The 20,412-nt window shown below is 43.4% G+C and overlaps 1 protein-coding gene across 2 annotated transcripts in view; it reads right to left on the bottom strand.

Annotated features, from left to right (window-relative positions):
- The window catches only part of SCAF4 (SR-related CTD associated factor 4), a 76,250-nt gene extending 74,163 nt beyond the window's left edge, over positions 1–2,087 (bottom strand). For both annotated transcript variants that reach the window (XM_067565612.1, XM_067565613.1), the window contains exon 1: positions 1,829–2,087. In XM_067565612.1, the coding sequence (XP_067421713.1) occupies positions 1,829–1,858 (30 nt within the window). In that variant the 5' untranslated portion in view covers positions 1,859–2,087. The remainder of the gene's footprint in view (positions 1–1,828) is intronic.
- Between the last annotated feature and the right edge of the window lie 18,325 nt (positions 2,088–20,412).

Here is a 20,412-nt window from a genome sequence, read left to right as displayed (position 1 = left end):
TATAATTTAGTCTTCACATAAGTTATCAAATGGAAATCTTGCACAAAGTTACCAGGATTTCAAGTACTCTTTTTGATTCTGTATCTGGAAATCAAATATTAAAGCAGTCAGGCATCATACTTTTACTATTTCTTGGGCACATATATGTGTTATTTAAGACATACCCAGTTTGAATACATCAGAATGAGATTACTTATAATATCAAGAGATACTAAATTAACACATTTATCTTAATCATTTGGGTCAGCAAATAACATCTTGTATGAATGTATGTTGTATGAATAGCATTTTATCCAATATCAGTAAAACTAAACTGTATGAGGAAGCAGTATAATGAGATGAACGAAGTGGCAAGCACTGCTAGTAGCTCCACTTATATTTAGACAGGTAAAGCTATTTCGGTCCTACATGCTAAGAGTTGAAAGCACATCATATGTGCAATCTAACCTTAATTCATTTAATTTTGTAGATTTCTGTTCAGAAACACCACCACTTACCTGACATGTGGAAATGTGCCATAGAACTCCCAATTGTGTCAAAATAAGGAATGTGCCAATTTAAATGAAAGGTGCTGATTAAAATTCACACACAATTCACTCCTTAGCTATGGAGTTATTTGTGTCATTTTAAATGTAAAGACCTCACGAACAGAATAGAAAAATCATACTAAAGAGAGAAAAATACAAAGTAAACTATTTAGTGGAGGATAAGTACATATGTAATTGTGTTCATTTTGATACTCTAGTGCAACTGACAAGCTGCAAGGAATGAACTTTACACAGCATGACTTTGTCACATGAGAGCAGTCTGCCATTTTTCCTCATTCTGTTCACCAACCTAACCTTCAAAATGTATTAAACGTTGTGGAATAGGTCTTGTAAACCTTACATTTAAGATACACTTAGATTTAGCAGGTTACTTGCAATGTAAACACACTACAATTAACACCTTGCGCAGTCCTAAAATGATTTGCAATAGCATCCTATACACCAAAACTTGTATTTCAAGTTTTCTCCAACTACATGGGTTTTTTTTTTTTTGGTTTTTTTTTTTTGGGGGGGGAGGGAGGGGGAGGAGGGAGAGAGAGAGAGGAATGGGACTTTAGATACCAGCGTCTGGCATATTTTATTATCCAATTTGGAAGACACAATCGCTGGTATATTATTGCCTAACTAGAGACTTTTCAGATCAGGTAGAGTTGCAACAAGGAACAGCAGCGGAGAGGAAAGAGTGACGAATTGGACATAAGGGCCTTCCATACCTCATGAAAGGAAATTGGTCCCTACTTCACCCCACCCGCCATATCTATGGTGGCTTCATTTCGGGCCTTGTCATCTGATCCTTTCCCCGCTTCTCCGTACCCACACACGGAAGAGTTTCTCTGTACGATCGCAAGCAGCCCCTTCGTTTGTTGCCGCCCAGCCTATGCTATCCGCCGCCCGTTCACGTGGCCGCTCCCTCCCCTCGCCTCGGCTCTGAGCCACCCGGCGCCCGCCTGGGCGCAAGGGCCGGGTCCCGTTCCCCAGCTCCTGGGCGGTCCGCGCGGGGATCTCCCCGGCCCCTCCCGCAGGAACGCGGCGCTGGCGACTCCTGGGGGCCTTGCGGCCCCCTGTTGGCCTCCGTCAGACCCAGGGGCCCAGACTAGACTCCGGGCCGAGGTGAGGCCGCAACCTGGGTCTCCGTGAAGGCCTCCACAGAGCAGGGCCTCTCCCTCGCCCCGGGGCCGGAAGCAACGGGGCAGGTGGCCGAGATGGCGGCTCTGTGACCCCCAGAACCGGTTCCCCAGTGGGCCGGGCCCGGCCTCCCCCCCGCGCTCCCCGGCTCCCACCTCCTGGTTAAAGGCGTTCACGGCCTCCATGTTGGCGGCGGCTGGCGCGGGTGCCCGCGTCGGGGGGGAGGGGAGGGGGCGGCTCGGTCCCGCTCAGGGGCTCCGCGCTAACATGTCCGTTCGGTGGCGGCAGTGGCGGGGGAGCTCTGCGCGCAGGCGGCGTCTCGCTGGCAGGGCCCCGGCACAGACAGTCTCTCCCAGCGGGATGGCGGAGGAGCCCACGCCGCGCACAGCACCCTGGGATCGCGCAGGCCTCCCGGCTAGCCCCGCGCGCCACCCACAGGAGAGAGAGCGCGCGCGGCGCAGTGCTGTGGGGACGCCGTCACGTGACTTCCCTCCTCCCCCTCCCGAGCCCCGCCAACCGCCATGTCAGACGCGGCCCCGCCCCCGGAGAGAGGGGGAAATGGGGGGGAAGATGGGGTGCGCGTAAAACCCTCCCAGTCCCTTCCTCTCCTTGTCCCTCGATAGCATACAGAGAGGGCGGGGGTGCTGGGGGCGGCCAGTTCCTCCAGCCAGGGGGACGGGGAGAGTTGTCCTCACGCACTGCAAAGGGTGCTGGGAGCCTCCATGCAGGGCCAGTAATAGCCTCAGAGCTATTTGCCTTTGCGCGCAGCTGGCCCCAGTGTTAGGAGACTGGCAAGGGCTGCCCTGAGGGAGGAGGTTGGCTACCCCAGATGATAACTGGACACTGGGTTTGACTTGTGGGGTGCCTGTGGGGGCTGGGCTGGAGGTTTGCATGGTAACACTGTACCTCAAAGTACTGCAGGGGCAGTGAGTAAAGGTGAGCGAAGTGCCCAGGGTTAGAGAGAGAGATTTGTATGTTCTCGGCCCACCATGCCGTGATAAGTACATTAGCAGCAAAGACTGGGTGTGCATTGCCCTGTTAGTCTTGATGGATCAGGGTGACTGCTTGGTAACCCTACAAAAGCAGCCACCAGCAAAAGTATGTGATGCTAGATTAGTGGGGAAGTCTATATTTATTCAGAGAGATGGTGGGATTGTTCTTCCGGCCCCATGGTATTCTTTTAAATGGGGGTCTCTGTTTTCACTCTGATGTTGCTAACTGTCATGATTTTATTGTGAGTTCCATGATATTTGATGTTTTCCTAAAGCCCCTGCTCCTAGAGTCTGGATTACAGGAGAATCTCATCTTTCTTTAAGTAGGGTGACCGTATTTCCCTCTGGTGAATGTAAGATACCTGGTAAAATTACTCGTGGGTGGGTGCATGCAGTGTTGGCCAGGGATTGGGAGGGGGACACACATGGGGGGGGGGGGTCTCTCTCTCTCACACACACACACACACCCTAATTCTCTCACACATGGAGGGTGACCAACTGACTGACCTTCCATGCTTGGCTGGGCCCTGGAGATGGGCCTGATTCTCCTGGTATAGGGCACTGGGTCTTCCTGGTCTCCCTATCTGGCCTGAGGCCACCACCTACCCCCACTCACCACCCATTGCAGCACACAGCCAGTGCCGGCCCGAGACAGACCTGTGAGCGGGGGCCTGCTGCCTGAGCCGGAATCAGCTTCAGAGCCAGCAAATGGTGGATGTGTGGGGGCTGCTCTGATGAACTGGCAGAGGCAGCAGCCTGGCCTTGTGTGTTAAGGCCTCGCCTCACCACCAGCCTTCCACACCCACCCCTGTTGGCCCCTGGACACCCCTTCCCCACTCACTGCTGGTGGGCAGGCAGCTGGTGACCAGGGATCCGGCCAGCAGGACCCACCACAACACTGCGGCCATCCCCTTATGGACCCCGCCTGAGTGTGGGCTCTGTGCTTTGGTGCCATTGTAAACCAGGTATGGATCAGTAGGCAGAAAATATGAGACAATTTGCCAATTTTAAATAAAGAGTCAGGACACCTGCAAGAAGGCTTAAATACAGGACTGTCCCATTAAAAATGGGATGTATGGTCACCCTATCTTTAAGCAACTCTCTAGCCCTCAGAGTTGAAGAGAAAGGCTGAACTTAGCGCATCCTAAAGGCTCAAAAACAAGAAAGAAAATAAAGAGAACCCAACATTTTTTACTTTTTAAAAGCCTCATGATTTTTAAGCCAATCTCATCATTTGGTGGTGGAGGGACTGACTCGTGATTTGTTTAACGCTTGGGGTAAGCAGTACTCATTCTCTGAGACTGCTCTTTTGGATTATAAAGTCATATCCTGACTGTACAAATATTTCCTAGACTTGATCTGTGTAAGGTCAAAAGCTTGTCTCTTTCATGAACAGAAGTTGGTCCACTAAAAGATATTACCTCACCCATCTTGTTTGTACAAACTTGACAGATCAATTCATCTATGGATTCAGCAGATATGGAATGAAAGTGGAATGTACATTTGAAAGGCATAGAGCAAGGAGAAAGGTGATTAAAAATTAGAACAAACTATCCAGGGAAATGGTAGATTCCCATCTCTTGAAGTCTTCAAATCAAGACTGGGTGATAGAGGCTTGCAATCTGTGCCAAACCCAAAGGGACCCAACTCCTGGCATCAGGTTCAGGTCAGGTATGAAAATACCTTGACATTCTTGGGCTTGGGTCAGGTTTGGACCATGAAAAAGTTAGTCCACCACCAGGCTGTGGGGGGCGAAGGAAGCATAAGAAAATAAGAATGACCAAACTGGGTCAGATCAATGGTCCATCTTGCCCAGTCTCCCCTCTCTGACAGTGGCCGATGCCAGATGCTTGAGAGGGAATGAACTGAAGAGGTCAATTTTAAATGATCCATCCCCTATTGTTCAGTCCCAGCTCCTGGTAGTCAGAGATCTAGGAACACTTGGAGCATGGGTTTGTGTCCCTGACCATCTTGGCTAATAATCATTGATGGACCTATCGTGTAGGAATTTATCTAATTCTTTTTTGAAACAGGTATACTTTTGGCCTTCAGAATATTCCTGGCAATGAGATCTACAGGTTGAGTCTGTGTTGTGTGAAGAAGTACTTTGTTTTGTTTGTTTTAAACCTGTTGCTTATTAATTTCATTGGGTGACCCCTAGATGTGTTATATAAAGGGGTAAATAACATTTCCCTATTCACTTCATATCATTCATGATTTTATAGACCTCTATCATATCCTCTTTAGTCATCTCTTTTCTAATTTGAACAGTCCCAGTCTTTTTAATTTCTCTTGGTATGAAAGCTGTTCCATACCCCCTAATCATTTTCATTGCCCTTCTCTGCACCTTTTCCAATTCTAATATATCATTTTTGAGATGAGGCAACCAGAATTGCATGCAGTATTCAAGTTATGGGTATACCATGGATTTATATAGTGGCATGATATTTTCTGTCTTATTAATTATCCTTTTCCTAATGTTTCCTAATGTTCTGTTAGCTTTTTTGACTGCCGCTGCATATTGAGCAAATATTTTCAGAGAACTATCCATGATGACTCCAAGATCTCTTTCTTGATTGGTACCAGCTGATTTAGACCCTATACTTTTGTATGTATAGTTCAAATTATGTTTTTCAATATACATTATTTTGCACTTATCAACACTGAATTTCATCTTCCTTTTTCTTTCCAATCACTCAGTTTTGTGAGATCTCTTTATAACTTCGCAGTCAGATCTGGACTTCACTGTCTTTAGTATCATTTGCAAATTTTGCCAGTTCACTGTTCACCCCCTTTTTCCAGATCATTTATGAATATGTTGTGCAGCATAGATCCCAGTACAGATCTTTGGGGGAGCCCACTATTTACCTTTCTCCACTGTGAAAACTGACCATTTATTCCTACCCTTTGTTTCCTATCTTTTAATCAGTTTCTGATCTAAGAGGACCTTCCCTTTTATCCCAGGACTGCCTTGTTTGCTTAAGAGCCTTTGGTGAGGGACCTTGTCAAAACTTTCTGAAAGTCCAAGAACACCAACTCAGCTGAATCACCGTTGTCCATGTGTCTGTTGTCACCCTCAAAGAATTCTAATAGATTGGTGATTCATGATATCCCATTGCAAAAGCCATGTTGACTCTTCCCCAACATATCACGTTCATCTGTGTGTCTGATAATTCTGTTCTTTACTATAGTTTCAACTAATTTGCCTGGTACTGAAGTTAGGCTTACTGGGCTATAAATGCCAAGATCACCTCTGGAGCCTTTTTTTAAAAATTGGCATTACTTAAGATACCCTCTAGGTATCTGATACAGAAGCTGATTTAAATGATAGGTTATATACCACAGTTCTGCAATTTCATATTTGAATTCCTTCAGAACTCTTGGGTGAATACCATCTGGGCCTGGTGATCTATGACTGTTAAATGTATCAGTTTGTTCCAAAACCTCCTCTATTTTTACACCTCAATCTGGGACAGTACCTCAGATTTGTCACTTAAAAGTAATGGCTTGGGTGTGGGGATCTCCCACATATCCTGTGTAATGAAGATCAATGCAAAGATTTCATTCAGCGTTTCTGCAATGGCCTTGTCTTCTCTGAGTCCTCCTTTAGCACCTCAATCATCCAGTGGCCCCACTGATTTTGGCAGTTTTCCTGCTTTTGATGACTTAAAAGCATTTGCTGTTTTTGTGTTCTTAGCTACTTGATCTTCAAATTCTTTCTTGAGCTGCTTATTATACTTTTATACCTAACTTGCTAGAGTTTATGCTCCTACCTATTATCCTCACTAGGTTTGACTTCCAAATTTTAGAGGATGCCTTTTTGCCTCTACTGGCCTCCATTACTCTGCTGTTTCGCCACTGGGGCATTCTTTTGGTCCTGTCATTGTCTGTTCTGATTTGGGATATACATTTACTCTGTGCCTCTATGAAGGTGTTTTTAAATAGTCCCCATCCTGTTTGCAGGCTTTTAACCCTTGTGACAGATTCTTTTAATTTCCACCAAACAAGCATCATCGTTTTCTGTAGTTCACCTTTTTAAAATTAAATGCTAAAGTGATGGGGGTTTTTTTGGTATTATTTCCCCTGCAAGGATGTTAAATTGAATTACATTATGGCCACTATTACCAAACAGTTCAGCTATATGCACCTATTGGACCAGATCCTGTGCTTTTCTTATGACTAAATCAAGAATTGCCTTTCCCTTGTGGGTTCCAGGACTAGCTGCTCCAAGAAATAATCATTTAATGTGTCTAGAAATTTTATCTCTGCATCCCTTCCTGAGGTGACATGTACCTATGAATAAGAGGATAGTTGAAATCCCCTATTATTATTGCATTTTCTGGATTTGTAGCCTCTGTAATCTCCCTGAGCATTTCACAATCACCATCACCATCCCAGCCAAGTGGTTGGTAGTATATTCCTACTGCTATACTCCTGTTGTTCAAGCATGGAATTTCTATCCATAGAGATTCTGTGGTACAGTTTTATTCATTTAAGATTTTTACTTTATTTGACGCTGTTCTATTCTATATAGTGCCACACCCCACTAGCATAACCTACTTTGTCATTCCTATATATTTTGTACCCTGGTGTTACCATGTCCCATTGATTATCATTGTTCCACCAACTTTCTATGATGCCTATTATATCAATATCCTCATTTAATGCCAGGCACTCTAGTTCACCCATCTTAGTATTTAGACTTCTGGCATTAGTATATAAGCACTTGTACATTTTGTCAATGTTCAGCTGCCTGCTTTTGTGTTATATTCAAATGGGACTCTATTACGTTTGACTGTTCCTCACTAGTTCCTACCTGTACTTTACCAATTTCTTTCCTGTTCTCTTTACTAAGATATAGCATCCCCCTTTTAATAAACTCCTCCCCTAGGGATGTCTCTGCCTGAACTGTGTGTTCTATTGCACCTGTTGGCATCCCCCCAGCCCTTAGTTTAAAAAATCCTCTACAGCCTTTGTAATTTTACATGCCAGCATTCTGGTTCCGTTTTGGTTTAGGCAGTGGCCCTCCTCCATGTACAGGCTCCTCTTTTCCCAAAAGGTTTCCCAGTTTCTAATAAACCTAAATTACTCCTTAATACACCACTGTCCCATCTACACAATGAGACCTGCAGTTCTGTCTGTCTTCCTGGTCCCACTTGTGGAACTGGAAGCATTTCGGAGAATGCTACCATGGAGATCCTGGACTTTAATCTCTAATCTAGCAGCCTAATTTTTGCCTCTAGCACCTTTCTCCTACATTTACATATGTCTGTGGTACCTACATGCATGATGACCACTGGCTCCTCTCCAGCACTGCACATACAAAGTTTGCAGACGATACCAAGCTGGGAAGTGTTGCAAGTGCTTTGGAGGACAGGATTAAAATTCAAAATGATCTGGACAAACTGGAGAAATGGTCTGAAGTAAATAGGATGTAATTCAATAAGGAGAAATGCAAAGTACTCCACTTAAGAAGAAACAATCAATTGCACACATACAAAATGGGAAATGATTGCCTAGGAAGGCATACTGTGGAAAGGGATCTGGGTGTTATAGTGGATCACAAGCTAAATATGGATCAACAATGTAACACTGTTGCAAAAAAAAGTAAATATCGTTCTGGGATGTATTAGCAGGAGTGTTGTAAGAAAGACATGAGGAGTAATTCTTCCATTCTACTCTCCACTGATAAGGCCTCAGCTAGAGTATTGTGTCCAGTTCTTGGTATCACTTTTCAGGAATGATGTGGACAAATCAGAGAAAGTCCAGAGGAGAGCAACAAAATGAATAAAGGTCTAGAAAACATGACCTATGAGGAAAGATTGAAAAAATTGGATTTATTTAGTTTGGAGAAGAAAAGATTGAGGGTGGATGTGACCCTTCCATGCCCAGTGTAGCAACCTGAAAATGCCAAAGTCAGGGCAGGCTGTAAAAAGAGAGTAGATTCTCCCAGCACTGGTGGGTGGCACTGAAGCCAGACTTCCCAACCAGCCACAAACTGCGCTTCTGAATCCCCACAGAAGCCAGTATACAAATACACACAGGCCCCTTTACTACATTTCAGTTTCTGGCTCCCAATTAGCCACTGGGTCCAGTAAAGAGACCAGTTATTTAAACTCTGTGCTCTTTACTAAAAAGGTTCCCTCTGACCCCAAAGAGTCAGCCACAGTACCAGATCAATATAAGTTTGGATCTTACCCAAAATGTCACGCTGTCAGCCAATCCTTTAGTAACTAAAACTAAAACTTTATTGTAAAAAGAAAGAAACAAACCATGAGAGAAATATTAAAGGGTCAAAGCAAATCAGATACATACAAATGATTGAAAGTCCATATACATCCAGTTTCTGGGAGAATTGTGGAGTTGCAGGTTTGTACAGTTCCTCTGGCATACATCCAGTACCTGGATGGGTCTTAGTCCTTCGGTTCAGTTGCAAAATGAATTGATCCAGAGGTAGGTATGTGTCTGTAGCTGAACAGGAACAAAGACAAAATGGATTCTGTGGCTCGGCCTTATGTACCTCCTGGCCTTGGCCATGCTGTCTTGTGGAATATTACAAGAACTAAAATGGAATCCAGAGTCACAAGAGCCAATTCTGGTAACTCTTCAGGTATGCCTTTAGTTTCTTCCTGGGCCCCTTGCATTCATGAGTGTCTTAATGGGCCATTGTTCTGCTGCCATTCTGTCGGGGGTATTTCCCAGCCAACCCAAATTGACATACAGAAATATCAAATACATTCATAACTTCCATTTCACATATAATACATGAACATAAGTATTATCATCTTACTTAGCATATTACAACTTTTCTAACAGTATCTGACATGGCATATCTCACATGAATTATTATGATTTTCACATATTGATGTTAAACCATATGTTAAATACTCCTCCCCATCTAACCAGCGTGACAGTGGACATAACAGTTTTCAAGTACAGTACACAGAAGGTTGATAAAAGGAGGATGGTGAACAATTGTTCTCATTAACCTCTGAGGATAAGACAAGAAGCAATGGGCTTAAATTGCAGCAAGCGAGGTTTAGGATGGACATTAGGAAAAATTTCCTAACTGCCAGGGTAGCTAAGCACTGGAACAAATTCAGTGCAGGGGACTGAACTAGATGACCTACTGAGGTCCCTTCTAGACCTACACTTCTAAGATTCTCTACAGCTGTCTAAATATCTCCTGAGATCCACAACCTTTGCAACCAGAAGGCATGCGGTTCTCCTAGTCATCACAAACCCAACTACCTATATTTCACATAATTAAATTCCCCATTACTGTTATCCATCTCTTCCTAATAATTGGGGTTCCCTCTTCAGGAAAAAGGAAACTATGACATCATCTGGAAAGAGGGTCCAAACTATGGGATTCTTTCCCTCTGCTCCAGCTTGATATACCCTCCTTCCCCGAGACTTTCATCCACCTTAATAGCACAGAGGCTGTCAGAATGAAGGTGTCATGCGGGCTGGCTTGAGTGGGGGGGCATTTAGTATATTGGGTGACATCAGTATGGCAGAATCATAATAATCCATGTGGGATATGCCATGTCAGGTACTGTTAGGAAGGTTATAATGTGCTAAGTAAGATAATAATACTTATGTTCATGTGTGATATTTGAAATGGAAGTTCTAGATGTATTTGAGATATCTGTATTTCAAATTGTTCTGCCTGGGCAACACCCCAGAGAGGAAGGCTGCAGAACAATGGCCAGCTTAATGGCCCATTAAGGCATTCCCAGGGGCAAGGGGCCCTGAGGGAGAAGCCAGCATCACCAATGAGTCATCAGAACCTGCTTACGTGACTGGACCCCAGGCACACCTGAAGAGTCACAAGGATTGGCCCATGTGACTCTGGACTCCATTTTGGGTCTTGTGACTGCCCACAGGCCGCATGGCCGGGGGAGGGGGTTTATAAGATCAAACCACAGGATCCATCTTTGTCTTTGCTCCTGTCCAGTCTGCAGACATACACCTATCTCTGGACCAATTCATCTTGCAGCTGAACCGAAGGACTCAGACCCATCCAGGTACTGGATGTGAACCAGAGAGAACTACACAAGCCTGCAAATCCACATTTCTTCCAGAAACCTGAAGTATATGGACTTTTAATCATTTGTATATCTGTGATTTATTTTAACCCTTTAACATTTCTCTCATGGTTTATTTCTTTCTTCTTACAATAAACCTTTAGTTTAGATACTAAAGGATTGGCTGCCAGCGTGGTATTTTAGGTAAGATCCAAACTCATATTGATCTGGTGCTGTGGCTGACCCTTTGGGGTCAGAGGGAACCTTTTTAGTAAAGAGCAGAGAGTTCTAGTAACTGGTCTCTTTACTGGACCTGGTGCTGATTTGGGAGCCTGGAGCTGAAATGCAGTAAAGGGGGCTGTGGGCATTCGTGGACTGGCTTCTTGATATCCAGTGAGGGGTAATCAGAAGCAGTTCATGGCTGGTTGGGAAGCCGGGTTTCAGTGTCACCCACCAGCGTGAGGAGAATCCGCTCTCCTTTTGCAGCCTGCCCTGACCTTGGCATTATCAGTTGGCTACCCTGGCACGGGTCGTATCACAGAAGGTGTGACCATACTATTGTGTCCCTGAAAGTCTCACATGTATCTTTCTTTCTCCCTTATTTCCTCCAGTTCAGCCACTCTGGCTTTAAGAGCCGATCCTGGGGCTTCAAAAGCCATGAGCCGCTTGCACTGTAAGCACACATATGACACCTGCCCATGAGGCAGGTAATTGTACATGCTGCATTCTGTGCAATAAACTAGATAACCCCCATTCTGCTGCTGGATTTCTGTCTGCATTATTTTTATTCCTGCAGGGTTTTTTTTTGTTTGTTTTGGTTTTGGTGGGGATTAGAGTATCTGCCTCTCTAAACTCCTTTGCAAAAATCCCCTTTTTGCGGCTCCTGTTTGCTAGATGGAGGTAGTTTAATGGCTCAGAACTTTGAGCTCAGGATGTTCTTAAAAATTCTCATTTTATTAGGTTTATAGCCCTAACCTAACTCCCAATAATGGAGGAGCTGTTACAACTATAATAATGGCCAGGTGCTCTATGATTATTTAATTCAAATGTGTAATTGCTTTTTCAGTATCCCACCCACATTGATGTGAAGAGGAAGCAGTTTATATATAAAATTATTTGATTAATAAAATCATGTTCTATTGATAACTTTATTTTTGTCAGTTATACAATTGACAGTACAATTTACAGCAGAAAGCCAACAATGAAAAAAATTCCTATATGTTTCAAAGATAAGAATAGACCAAAATATTAAGGTCTGCTTCCTGCTTACTCTGAAGCACATTCTCAACTTCACACATAAGAATAGTTCCACTGAAGTTCTTGGTCTACTTATATGAATAAAGTTAAACATGCACTTTCGGGTTTGCAGAATCAGAACCAAAATGTATAAAACATCAAGAATGGTAGATATTACACATATGAGAGTTACAAGGTAGGCAAGGTAATATCTTTTATTGGACTTACTTCTGTTGGTAAAAGGGACAAGATTTCAAGCTTCACAGAGCTCTTCTTCAGGTCTGGAGAAAGTAACTAGAATCATATACATTACACATATATGGAATACATGATCATATGGTATAGCATAAAGCTTCTATCAGTATGAATTTGGGATGTCTGCATTACTTATGACCCGTCTGCCTGTAAAAAGCTCATTGCAGGTTTATTATTATTTAACATTTATATTGTGATAGCAATTAAAGGCCATAATTAGGTCAGTGGTCCCCACTGAGTCAGATGCTATACAAACATAATAAATGACAGTCCTTATCTCAAAGAGCTTGATATTCAGTATGGCTCATGGAACATTTTCCATGGCTTTAATGCCATATATTTTATAGTTTTAACTTTTTTCCTTTATTTTAATATAGTTTTCATCTGTGCTTTGGAAGTTTAGGATTTTCCCCATTTTTTTTATACACTTCGTACATGGTTTTTAACACAGTCTCAGTCCGCATGCTTATGTTACTAGCACAGGGATGACTATACTAAAGAAGAGATGTATAGCTACCTGGGTGTGACTATGCAATACATAAATCATGGTTACCTGATGTAACACAAAAATGTTGATGCTTCATGACTTTTTTATTCATAGTTCATCAGCAGCTGTAGGGCCATAGTTCTTTACTCAAGCTTGTTTATATCTGAAATATTTCTCTGCCTTCATCATCTTTGCTGTCATTTTCTACCATTATGCATCTTTCTGCCTCATTGATCTTCAGTTTACATTAGCATTGACAGATATATTATGTACAGTTCTTATCTAATTTTTTGCAAAGAAACATTATTAGGTCCTGATCCTGCAAGGTCCTGATCAATCTAAACTTTCCTTAGTGTCTTCTAAGTCATAATGAAGATAAGTCACTATTGACAAAGAAAATGATTGATGATAATCATTCATAAAAATGTCATTTTCACAGGTTTCTCCTTGATTGTCCATATCTGCCTCTGATTGTTGCTCTGATGAATCATTTGATAAAGAGCAGTTATCCCTTAAGGCATTGTCATTCTGTCACATTTTCATTTACTGGTGTAATTTATGGGGTATGAAGTTCTTGAGCAGGATTTCCTAGATTTTCTTCTAAAGTAAATGTCAAACTCAGTATGCATGCAGTTTAATATATTACTGTGTTTTGTGCTCTTTACTAACAAGTATTATTGTACGTTTACAATTAATAATTATAAATATTTTAGCTGATTCTCCATTAATTTGTACCTTATGTAGTCATTCACATCTGTGCAAAGTGGTTGTAAAAAACTGCCCTTCTGTACAAATAAATACACAAAGTGCCAAGGCAGTGGAGAATCAGATCCCTGACATCAGCAGCCCTATGGGGGGAGGAGTTCAGCTTTTTCATGATCTTCATCTGCACCCTTGCAGGATTAAGCTCTTAAGGCTTGCATTAGGAGTCTGCACATAGCTAAGAGGTTATAGCATTTCTTTATTGATGCTGATCTTCAGTCATCCATGCCTTTATCACTGGCAGCTTGGTGTACTACTGCAACACTGTATTGGAGCAGTCTTGAAGGCGACTTGAAAGCCTCAGCTAGTGCAGAATGCAGTTAACTAGTTTGGAGCAGATCAATGTGAGTAAACTGTGCCTATGCTCTGTTAACTGCACTTGCTTTCAAGTGCTGTTCTGAGTATTTAGTCCTACTTTAAAGCCCTGGGTTCTAATCCATAAAGCCTTGTAAAGTTTGGAAGCTGGCTACTCTATAGGGTGACTCTTTCCCTATGCACCATCACTATGACTGAGATCAGAGAAGTTGCTTTTGCAGACAATCCCTAGACCTATGATGTTTTCATGTAAAGTTCTCTAACTGAAACGTGCTGTTTCTGGTTGTCTCCCAAGCCAAAGATTGCTTGCCTGAAAAGAGCATGGTGCAAGATGCATCTTTTTGGCCAAGGATTTAGTCCCTCTGTGTTTTTTGGTTTTGTTTTTTTACAGTTGATTGGGGCAGGGGGATTTAGGATTGCTTGTGCTGCCTGTAGTGATCACTTTAAATTATATTGTGTGCCTAGATACTGCTACAATGGATATATAAAAAGTATTAAATAGTTTGACTTCTTTCTAGCTGCTGAACAGACTTTTGGTCTCCTGAACTACAGCTAATGTATATCTAATCATTGAGCATGTAGCTTACACATATCCAATATTTAGTTTACCGGTTCATTTTAAAGTTTTGCAGCCAAGGTTGAGCCTTGATCTTGCCTCACATAGATGCGTCACACCATCAAGATTACCAATAAATAGCATCAATTTGCAATCTTAGGCAGGGTAGAATCTACCTGGAATTGATTACTGTATAGAAGAAAGTGGAAACCGTACATATTCAAATATTAAAAAGAAAACATGAATTCCATCTGAAAAAGAATGATTTCTATGCATAATTTAATTGTACGGGAAAGCCCAGCTCTGATATAGCAGCTGGGGTAAAATCCTGGCCCTAGAGAAGCTAATGGCAGATCTCCCACTGACTTCACTCGGGCCAGGATTTCACCGCTGGTATTTAATGAGACACAAGGAAAGTTGCCTTATGTCATAAAGTTACAATAAAGAGCTCAGTCCTGCAAGGTCTCAGTGTGTGCCTACTCCTTCTGAAATACATGGAAATTTTGCACATGGAAAGCTTACAGAGTTCAGTTCTTACCTGGTATTAGAAGGCAGGTCCTTCTGGTTTTTCAGAACCTTGATGGGTGTGCTAGAGACTGAACTTATAATAAATATCATAAAACTGTATCCATAAGGTGGGGACAGGGGCTGCTAAGATGAAACAGCAATAAAGCAAGACCAATTAGTATTTTTAAAAAAATTCATTATTTAATTAACCATGGATCAATGAATAATACAAATATTCTGAATTTCATATACACAGAAAGCAAATGTAGAAGTGTTCATTAGTGTGTAATAATTAACATTAATCGTTTTTGGCCTGGCACCTTATGGGGTTAAATTTGGAGGCTAAGAACAACTGTTTTTATCAAATAGTCACACTTTAATATCCAGAAAAATAGTGTTAGAAGCATTAGGGAACTTGCACCATAGTTAGTAAATCATATGTCAATAAAAGCAAAAAACCTCTGTGTTTAGTTACTAGCTCTCAGTTTGTACAGTGTACTGTAAATGTATGTGTATGTGAAAGAAATCCAATAAATTCATCTCTTCTTGCTTCTGTATGTGGCAGGATCAGAGCTTATGTGACTCCAAAGTCCATTGATTCTGGTAGGATCAAAGCATGAGATCCCTATTATGGTTTTGAACCTGCAGATCGTTCCATTCGGGCTGATGCTTCATTTACTGCAGTGGGTCTGATGTCGCAGAATCAAGGCTAAGGGGTCTGATGTCACAGAATCAAGGCCTTAATTTCTTTATTCAGTACTTGACTCCCATTGACACTGTAGATTAAAAAAAGTGGAGGAGGATTTCCCCCATAGCGATTATCATGAACTCACGCACAATAACTAAAGAGAGTCATGTTTTTGGTCTATATGTAATTAGCACAGAATGTTATACTCAAAAACAGTAATGAACACATATACACCGTTTTCTGTGGCAAAAGGGGTGGAGATTTTTTAAGTGATTTTTTCTGTATGTAATTTACACACTCTGTTGTTAGTTGTGCTGGGATTGTGCTACAAACTTCCCTATTCAGCACTGCTAATCACAGGCATTCAAAACTCATGAGTCAGGCCCCGCAAAATCACAAGAATGGCTTAAAATAATAACTTGGGGTTCTTTTTATTTGTCTTCTGGCTTTTGGGCCTTTAGGGATCGTGTATTCCAGTTTTTCTTTACGATCAGGCAGACTAGAAACTCTCATTTAAAAAATAAAAGAACTGAGAGAGTCTCACATAATCCCATAACTCCAGATGCTGGGATTTTAAGAAAAACACCAAATACGAGATTTACAATAAAATCATGAGTTAGAAACCATGCTGGATTTGTTATGGGAACATGGCCATCCAATATTAAAGATGAAGGGAGAATGTCCAATTAATAAACTTTAGATATGGTTAAAGAAGATTTCACAATTCAGTAGAACAAAGCTCCTCCTGTACTGATCACTTAGGTGGTATCAGCAAGGTTGTATGAAAACCAAGTTGCACACAGTACAGTGTATTTAAAGTCAAGTCATAACTAGAAAAAAAGGATAATTGACAATGATTCTTCTCTGTTTTGGGGGTATAAAATAGTAAGTGGCATGTTATCATATAAGCTCTGATCCTGCAGTGGACTATATGTGGACAGACTGCTGTCCTAGGTGGAGCCCTGTGGGGTTTCATGCAGAGGTAGCAGTCTGCCCACAAGGCAGCTTACGTCAACCTAACACTGTAAGTGTCTACATTATAATATTGCTCCTGCCAATGTAAGTTGACCACTACATTGACCTAGTACATTGACCACTACATTGACCTCTGTGAGGCATAGCGCTTAGGTCAATGTGGTTAGGCTGATTCAGGCCTGGTGTATACTGGTGGCGGCAGTCAACGGGAGATACATAGAGCCCTGCGCGGATACACAAATGTGGATCTGCATCCGATCCTCATCCACCCCAATCAGCTCACCTCCAAATGCCATCCGCAGTGTAGTGATCTGCATCTGCATGCACCCGCAGCTCAGTGGCTCCCAATCAGCTGTTTGGAGGCCATCCCTGCCTCAGCTGATTGGCGGCTCGCAGGGGAACCCAGTGGAGCAACTAATTGATTGGCGGCCTCAAGGGAGCCTACCCTCCTCCCCCCCCAAGAGCTGTTCCACGGGGCTCACCTGCCAGCTGCTGATCAGCTGTTCCGGTGGGTTCCCCTTTGTGCCGGCGGGGGTATTACCCAAATTTAGCAGGGTGTGCTAATAAAGGTAAAATAAAACTGGGAACAGGTTAAATCCCAAATCAATCTTGAAGCTCAGACCCCTACTAGATCTTTCACTAGTCAGATTAGTTTGTTATGGACCACTGACACTCTGTTATATGGTTTAACAATGGTATTTATTAGAGGAGGAAAATAACAGGGTACTCGGGGTTAAGTAACAGAATAGGTGTGAAACCTGGGTCCCTGTAGGCTGGCGAATCCACCCAGCAGGGGCATCGTAGCCCTTCCTCAGGCCCAGGCTCCGAGGAAGGCCACAGCGCCTTGCTCCAAGGGAAATGTTAGAGGGTTGCAAGAGTCTTTAGCCCCCAGCTGCCAGGCGGGGTGGGGCTGGCAAGAAGTCTGTAAACACAATGCTTGGTATCCTCTGCAGCGGCAGGTCCAGAGGAGACAAGCACACTCAGATGGCTAGGGAAGGGGTGAGCAGGACGCAGGCCTACCCGACTCCACTGCATCCCAACCCAGGGCCCTATCAGTGGCAAGGGGCTCTGCCACTAGGTCAGCGGGGCTCCAGCCGCAACACGCTGACACTGGTGCAACCACAAGCTCAGCCAAACTGTAGTCGGCTGCCCCAAGGCTATTTCCTTCCACTCTGAACCCAGGTACCTGGAGCCAGGGGTCTTCCTCTGATTCTGCCGGGTAGACGGCTAGAGGGAGTCCCACTAGTCCCTCACTGTCAGCCGGCAGCAGGTCCGGGAACTCCTCAGGGCCGTCAGTGGATGGCAGCTCCTCCAGGTCCCGGTCCCGGTGGGTCCTCCAGTACATAGGACTCATGCAGCTCTGGTGGGTCCCAGGCAACAGGCAGCTCCTCTAGGTCGTGGCTGGCCTCAGAGGGTCCCTCCCAGTCAGCAGCCTCCAGTAGCTCTTCCCAATCATTAGAGCCCAGCAGCCCTGGCAGGTCCTTGAGACCCCAGCTAGGGGAGGGCTTGTGCTGCACAGTCATGGGGTCTGAGTCAGGCTCAGACCACAACCTTGGGGAAGGCACATCCTTCTCTGGCAGCAACTTTCCTCTGACTGAGCTGCTAGGCCGGCCTTTTATATTTCCCCTTCCGGTCTTGGCCCTGCTCCTGTTTCCGGGGTCTGTGGCTGCAGTGTCCTGATCCGCCCACCAGGCTCTGAGGAAGGCCACAGCGCCTTGCTACACACCACCCCCTTCATGTTCAGCTCCCAGTTTCCGGAGCTGGCCTGTGCCACTTCCCCTAGGCGTGACAAAGCATTCGCATTGGCATGTTCCTTACCTGCCCAGTATTGGATTGTAAACGCAAAGGGTTGGAGGGTGAGATACCAGCACATCACTCTAGCGTTGGTGTCCTTCATTTGCTGGAGCCATCGCAGGGGCGCATGGTCTGTGATCACAAAGGGGCTCCCGAGGAAGCAATAACACAGCGCTTCTAGCGCCCACTTTACAGCCAATTTAATTACTGCAGTGCTGTAGGTCAACCTAATTTAAGTTGAACTCATTTTGTAGTGTGATCTATCACAGCATCAGGGTGACAGTATAGCGAATGAAATGTAAGATTTTCTGAAATTCCATTTGTTGCACTAATTGCCATAAAAATAACTTTAACGTTTGCTTTGGTTTCTGCAGGAAAATAATAATGGAACAATCATTCTTGTCATTACATTGGTTTAACTTTTCAAAATTAAGTTCTATAATTTAATGAAGAATTGTGCTTATGTAAAACTTTGTTTTCCACTACTGTGTATTGAGGTAATTCCTCCTGGTGACCAGTAGATGACACTTGAGTACACACTGAAAAGGAGAACTGAAAGTTTAAATAATTTATTTTGGATTGAAATTTTGTGTCTGTGGAAAGATAACTTGTTGAACTGGAACATGAGTATAAACTATATTATACACATGAGCATTAGGTCCCAAACCTGTCAGCCGATCAGTGGAAGCCTGCCCTTTGCACGACATGAAGTACCATTGAAGTTTAGGGACTCTGCACAAGTGCAAAGGTCTACCCACATGGATCAAATTGTAGGAGTATGACCTAAAATATGATCCACTGTGACCATAAACATGTGTACTACTTGCACCAAGAGTCTGGCAAGTATACTTACTCATTCAGGCTTACAATGAAACACAAGATGAAAAACCACTTGCGACTGCAGTGTGTTAAAAGCATGGATTTATCCATATGACCAAAGTCCAGGAATATGTTTTTCCACATAGAAACGTGTATTTTCCTTTTCCACAGTAATGTTTATTTAAAAAGACACTTTCACTTCAAAATCTTATTAATAAAAAAAGAATTCAAAAGCTGTTTCCAGTGCTTTCACCACCCTGAGTAAAATTCTGGGCTGCACCTGTAAGGCCTGGTCTAAACACAGATTTTGGATGGTACAACTATATCAGTTAGGGTGTGATTATATCTTCTGAAATAGTTATACTGGTACAGTTACCAGTGTGGACACAGTTATACCAGGATAGTTTATTTGCCTTAGCTTATGGAAAGAACATATACTGGTGTGAGCACATTTATCCCTGTATAATTGCATCCACAGTAAATCACTTTAAATATATTGGGATATAGACAAGCACTAAGAAGCTCAGTAGAGATCCCACAACCCAGAGATAGTGGGGGCTAAGCTTTGGCAGCAGTCACCTTTCCACCCTCTCAATCCTGGTCTGATCTAGGGCCCCCAGCATAATTTAGGCAACCAGGGAATTCTGCCTAAATTACAGCAGCCTCCCCAGACTGTCCTATGGGCTACAGCACTGCCTGGAATCTCTGAAATGTTGCTGTCCCATCTCGGCATGCCCCTCTCACCTCCTACGCTAGGGGTTGGGGGGGATGGAAGGGCAGATTTATAACAGTCTATCACAGTACCTGCACTAGAGACATTCTCCCCTGGTAGGAACCAAGTTGTCTAGAGCCCCTTAGTACTGCTCTGGCCCTTTCACCTGATGGACAGGATCCAGGATGGAGTGAGCCATGCTCTTCATTCCTCCTCCCAACTTGTTTTTTAACACTGATTTATTTTCAAAGACTTCCTTCAGCCCAACTACATCACTTTTTATAAGAACAGCAAGGATGGAGCACTTTGTATTGAAGTGAAAGTGTCAATTTGCTGTCAAGCCATCAAGATTCCTCAGTCCTCAAGTCTCCTGTAATTAATACGGTACTGAAAGGACCTCAGATACTACAGTGATGAGGGTGGTATAAGAACTAGAATAGAAGAGAATTCGGAGGGCTTGTCTACACTACAATATAAGGTTAACGTAATTTAGGTCGATCTACAGCCACCACAGTAATTCAATTGACTGTTGGTGTCTGCATTACCCTCCTTCTGCCTGTGGAACGCATACTCACCATGAGTGCTTGCACCGACTGAAGTGGGCTATTGTA

This window comes from Emydura macquarii, unplaced genomic scaffold, assembly GCF_026122565.2.
Source record: "Emydura macquarii macquarii isolate MOO-44397 ecotype Brisbane River unplaced genomic scaffold, CSIRO-AGI_Emac_v2 contig_2681, whole genome shotgun sequence".
Classification (NCBI taxonomy): Eukaryota; Metazoa; Chordata; order Testudines; family Chelidae; genus Emydura; species Emydura macquarii.
The sequence above is the reverse complement of the archived record's forward strand: the minus strand, read 5'-3'. Positions and strand labels throughout refer to the sequence as shown.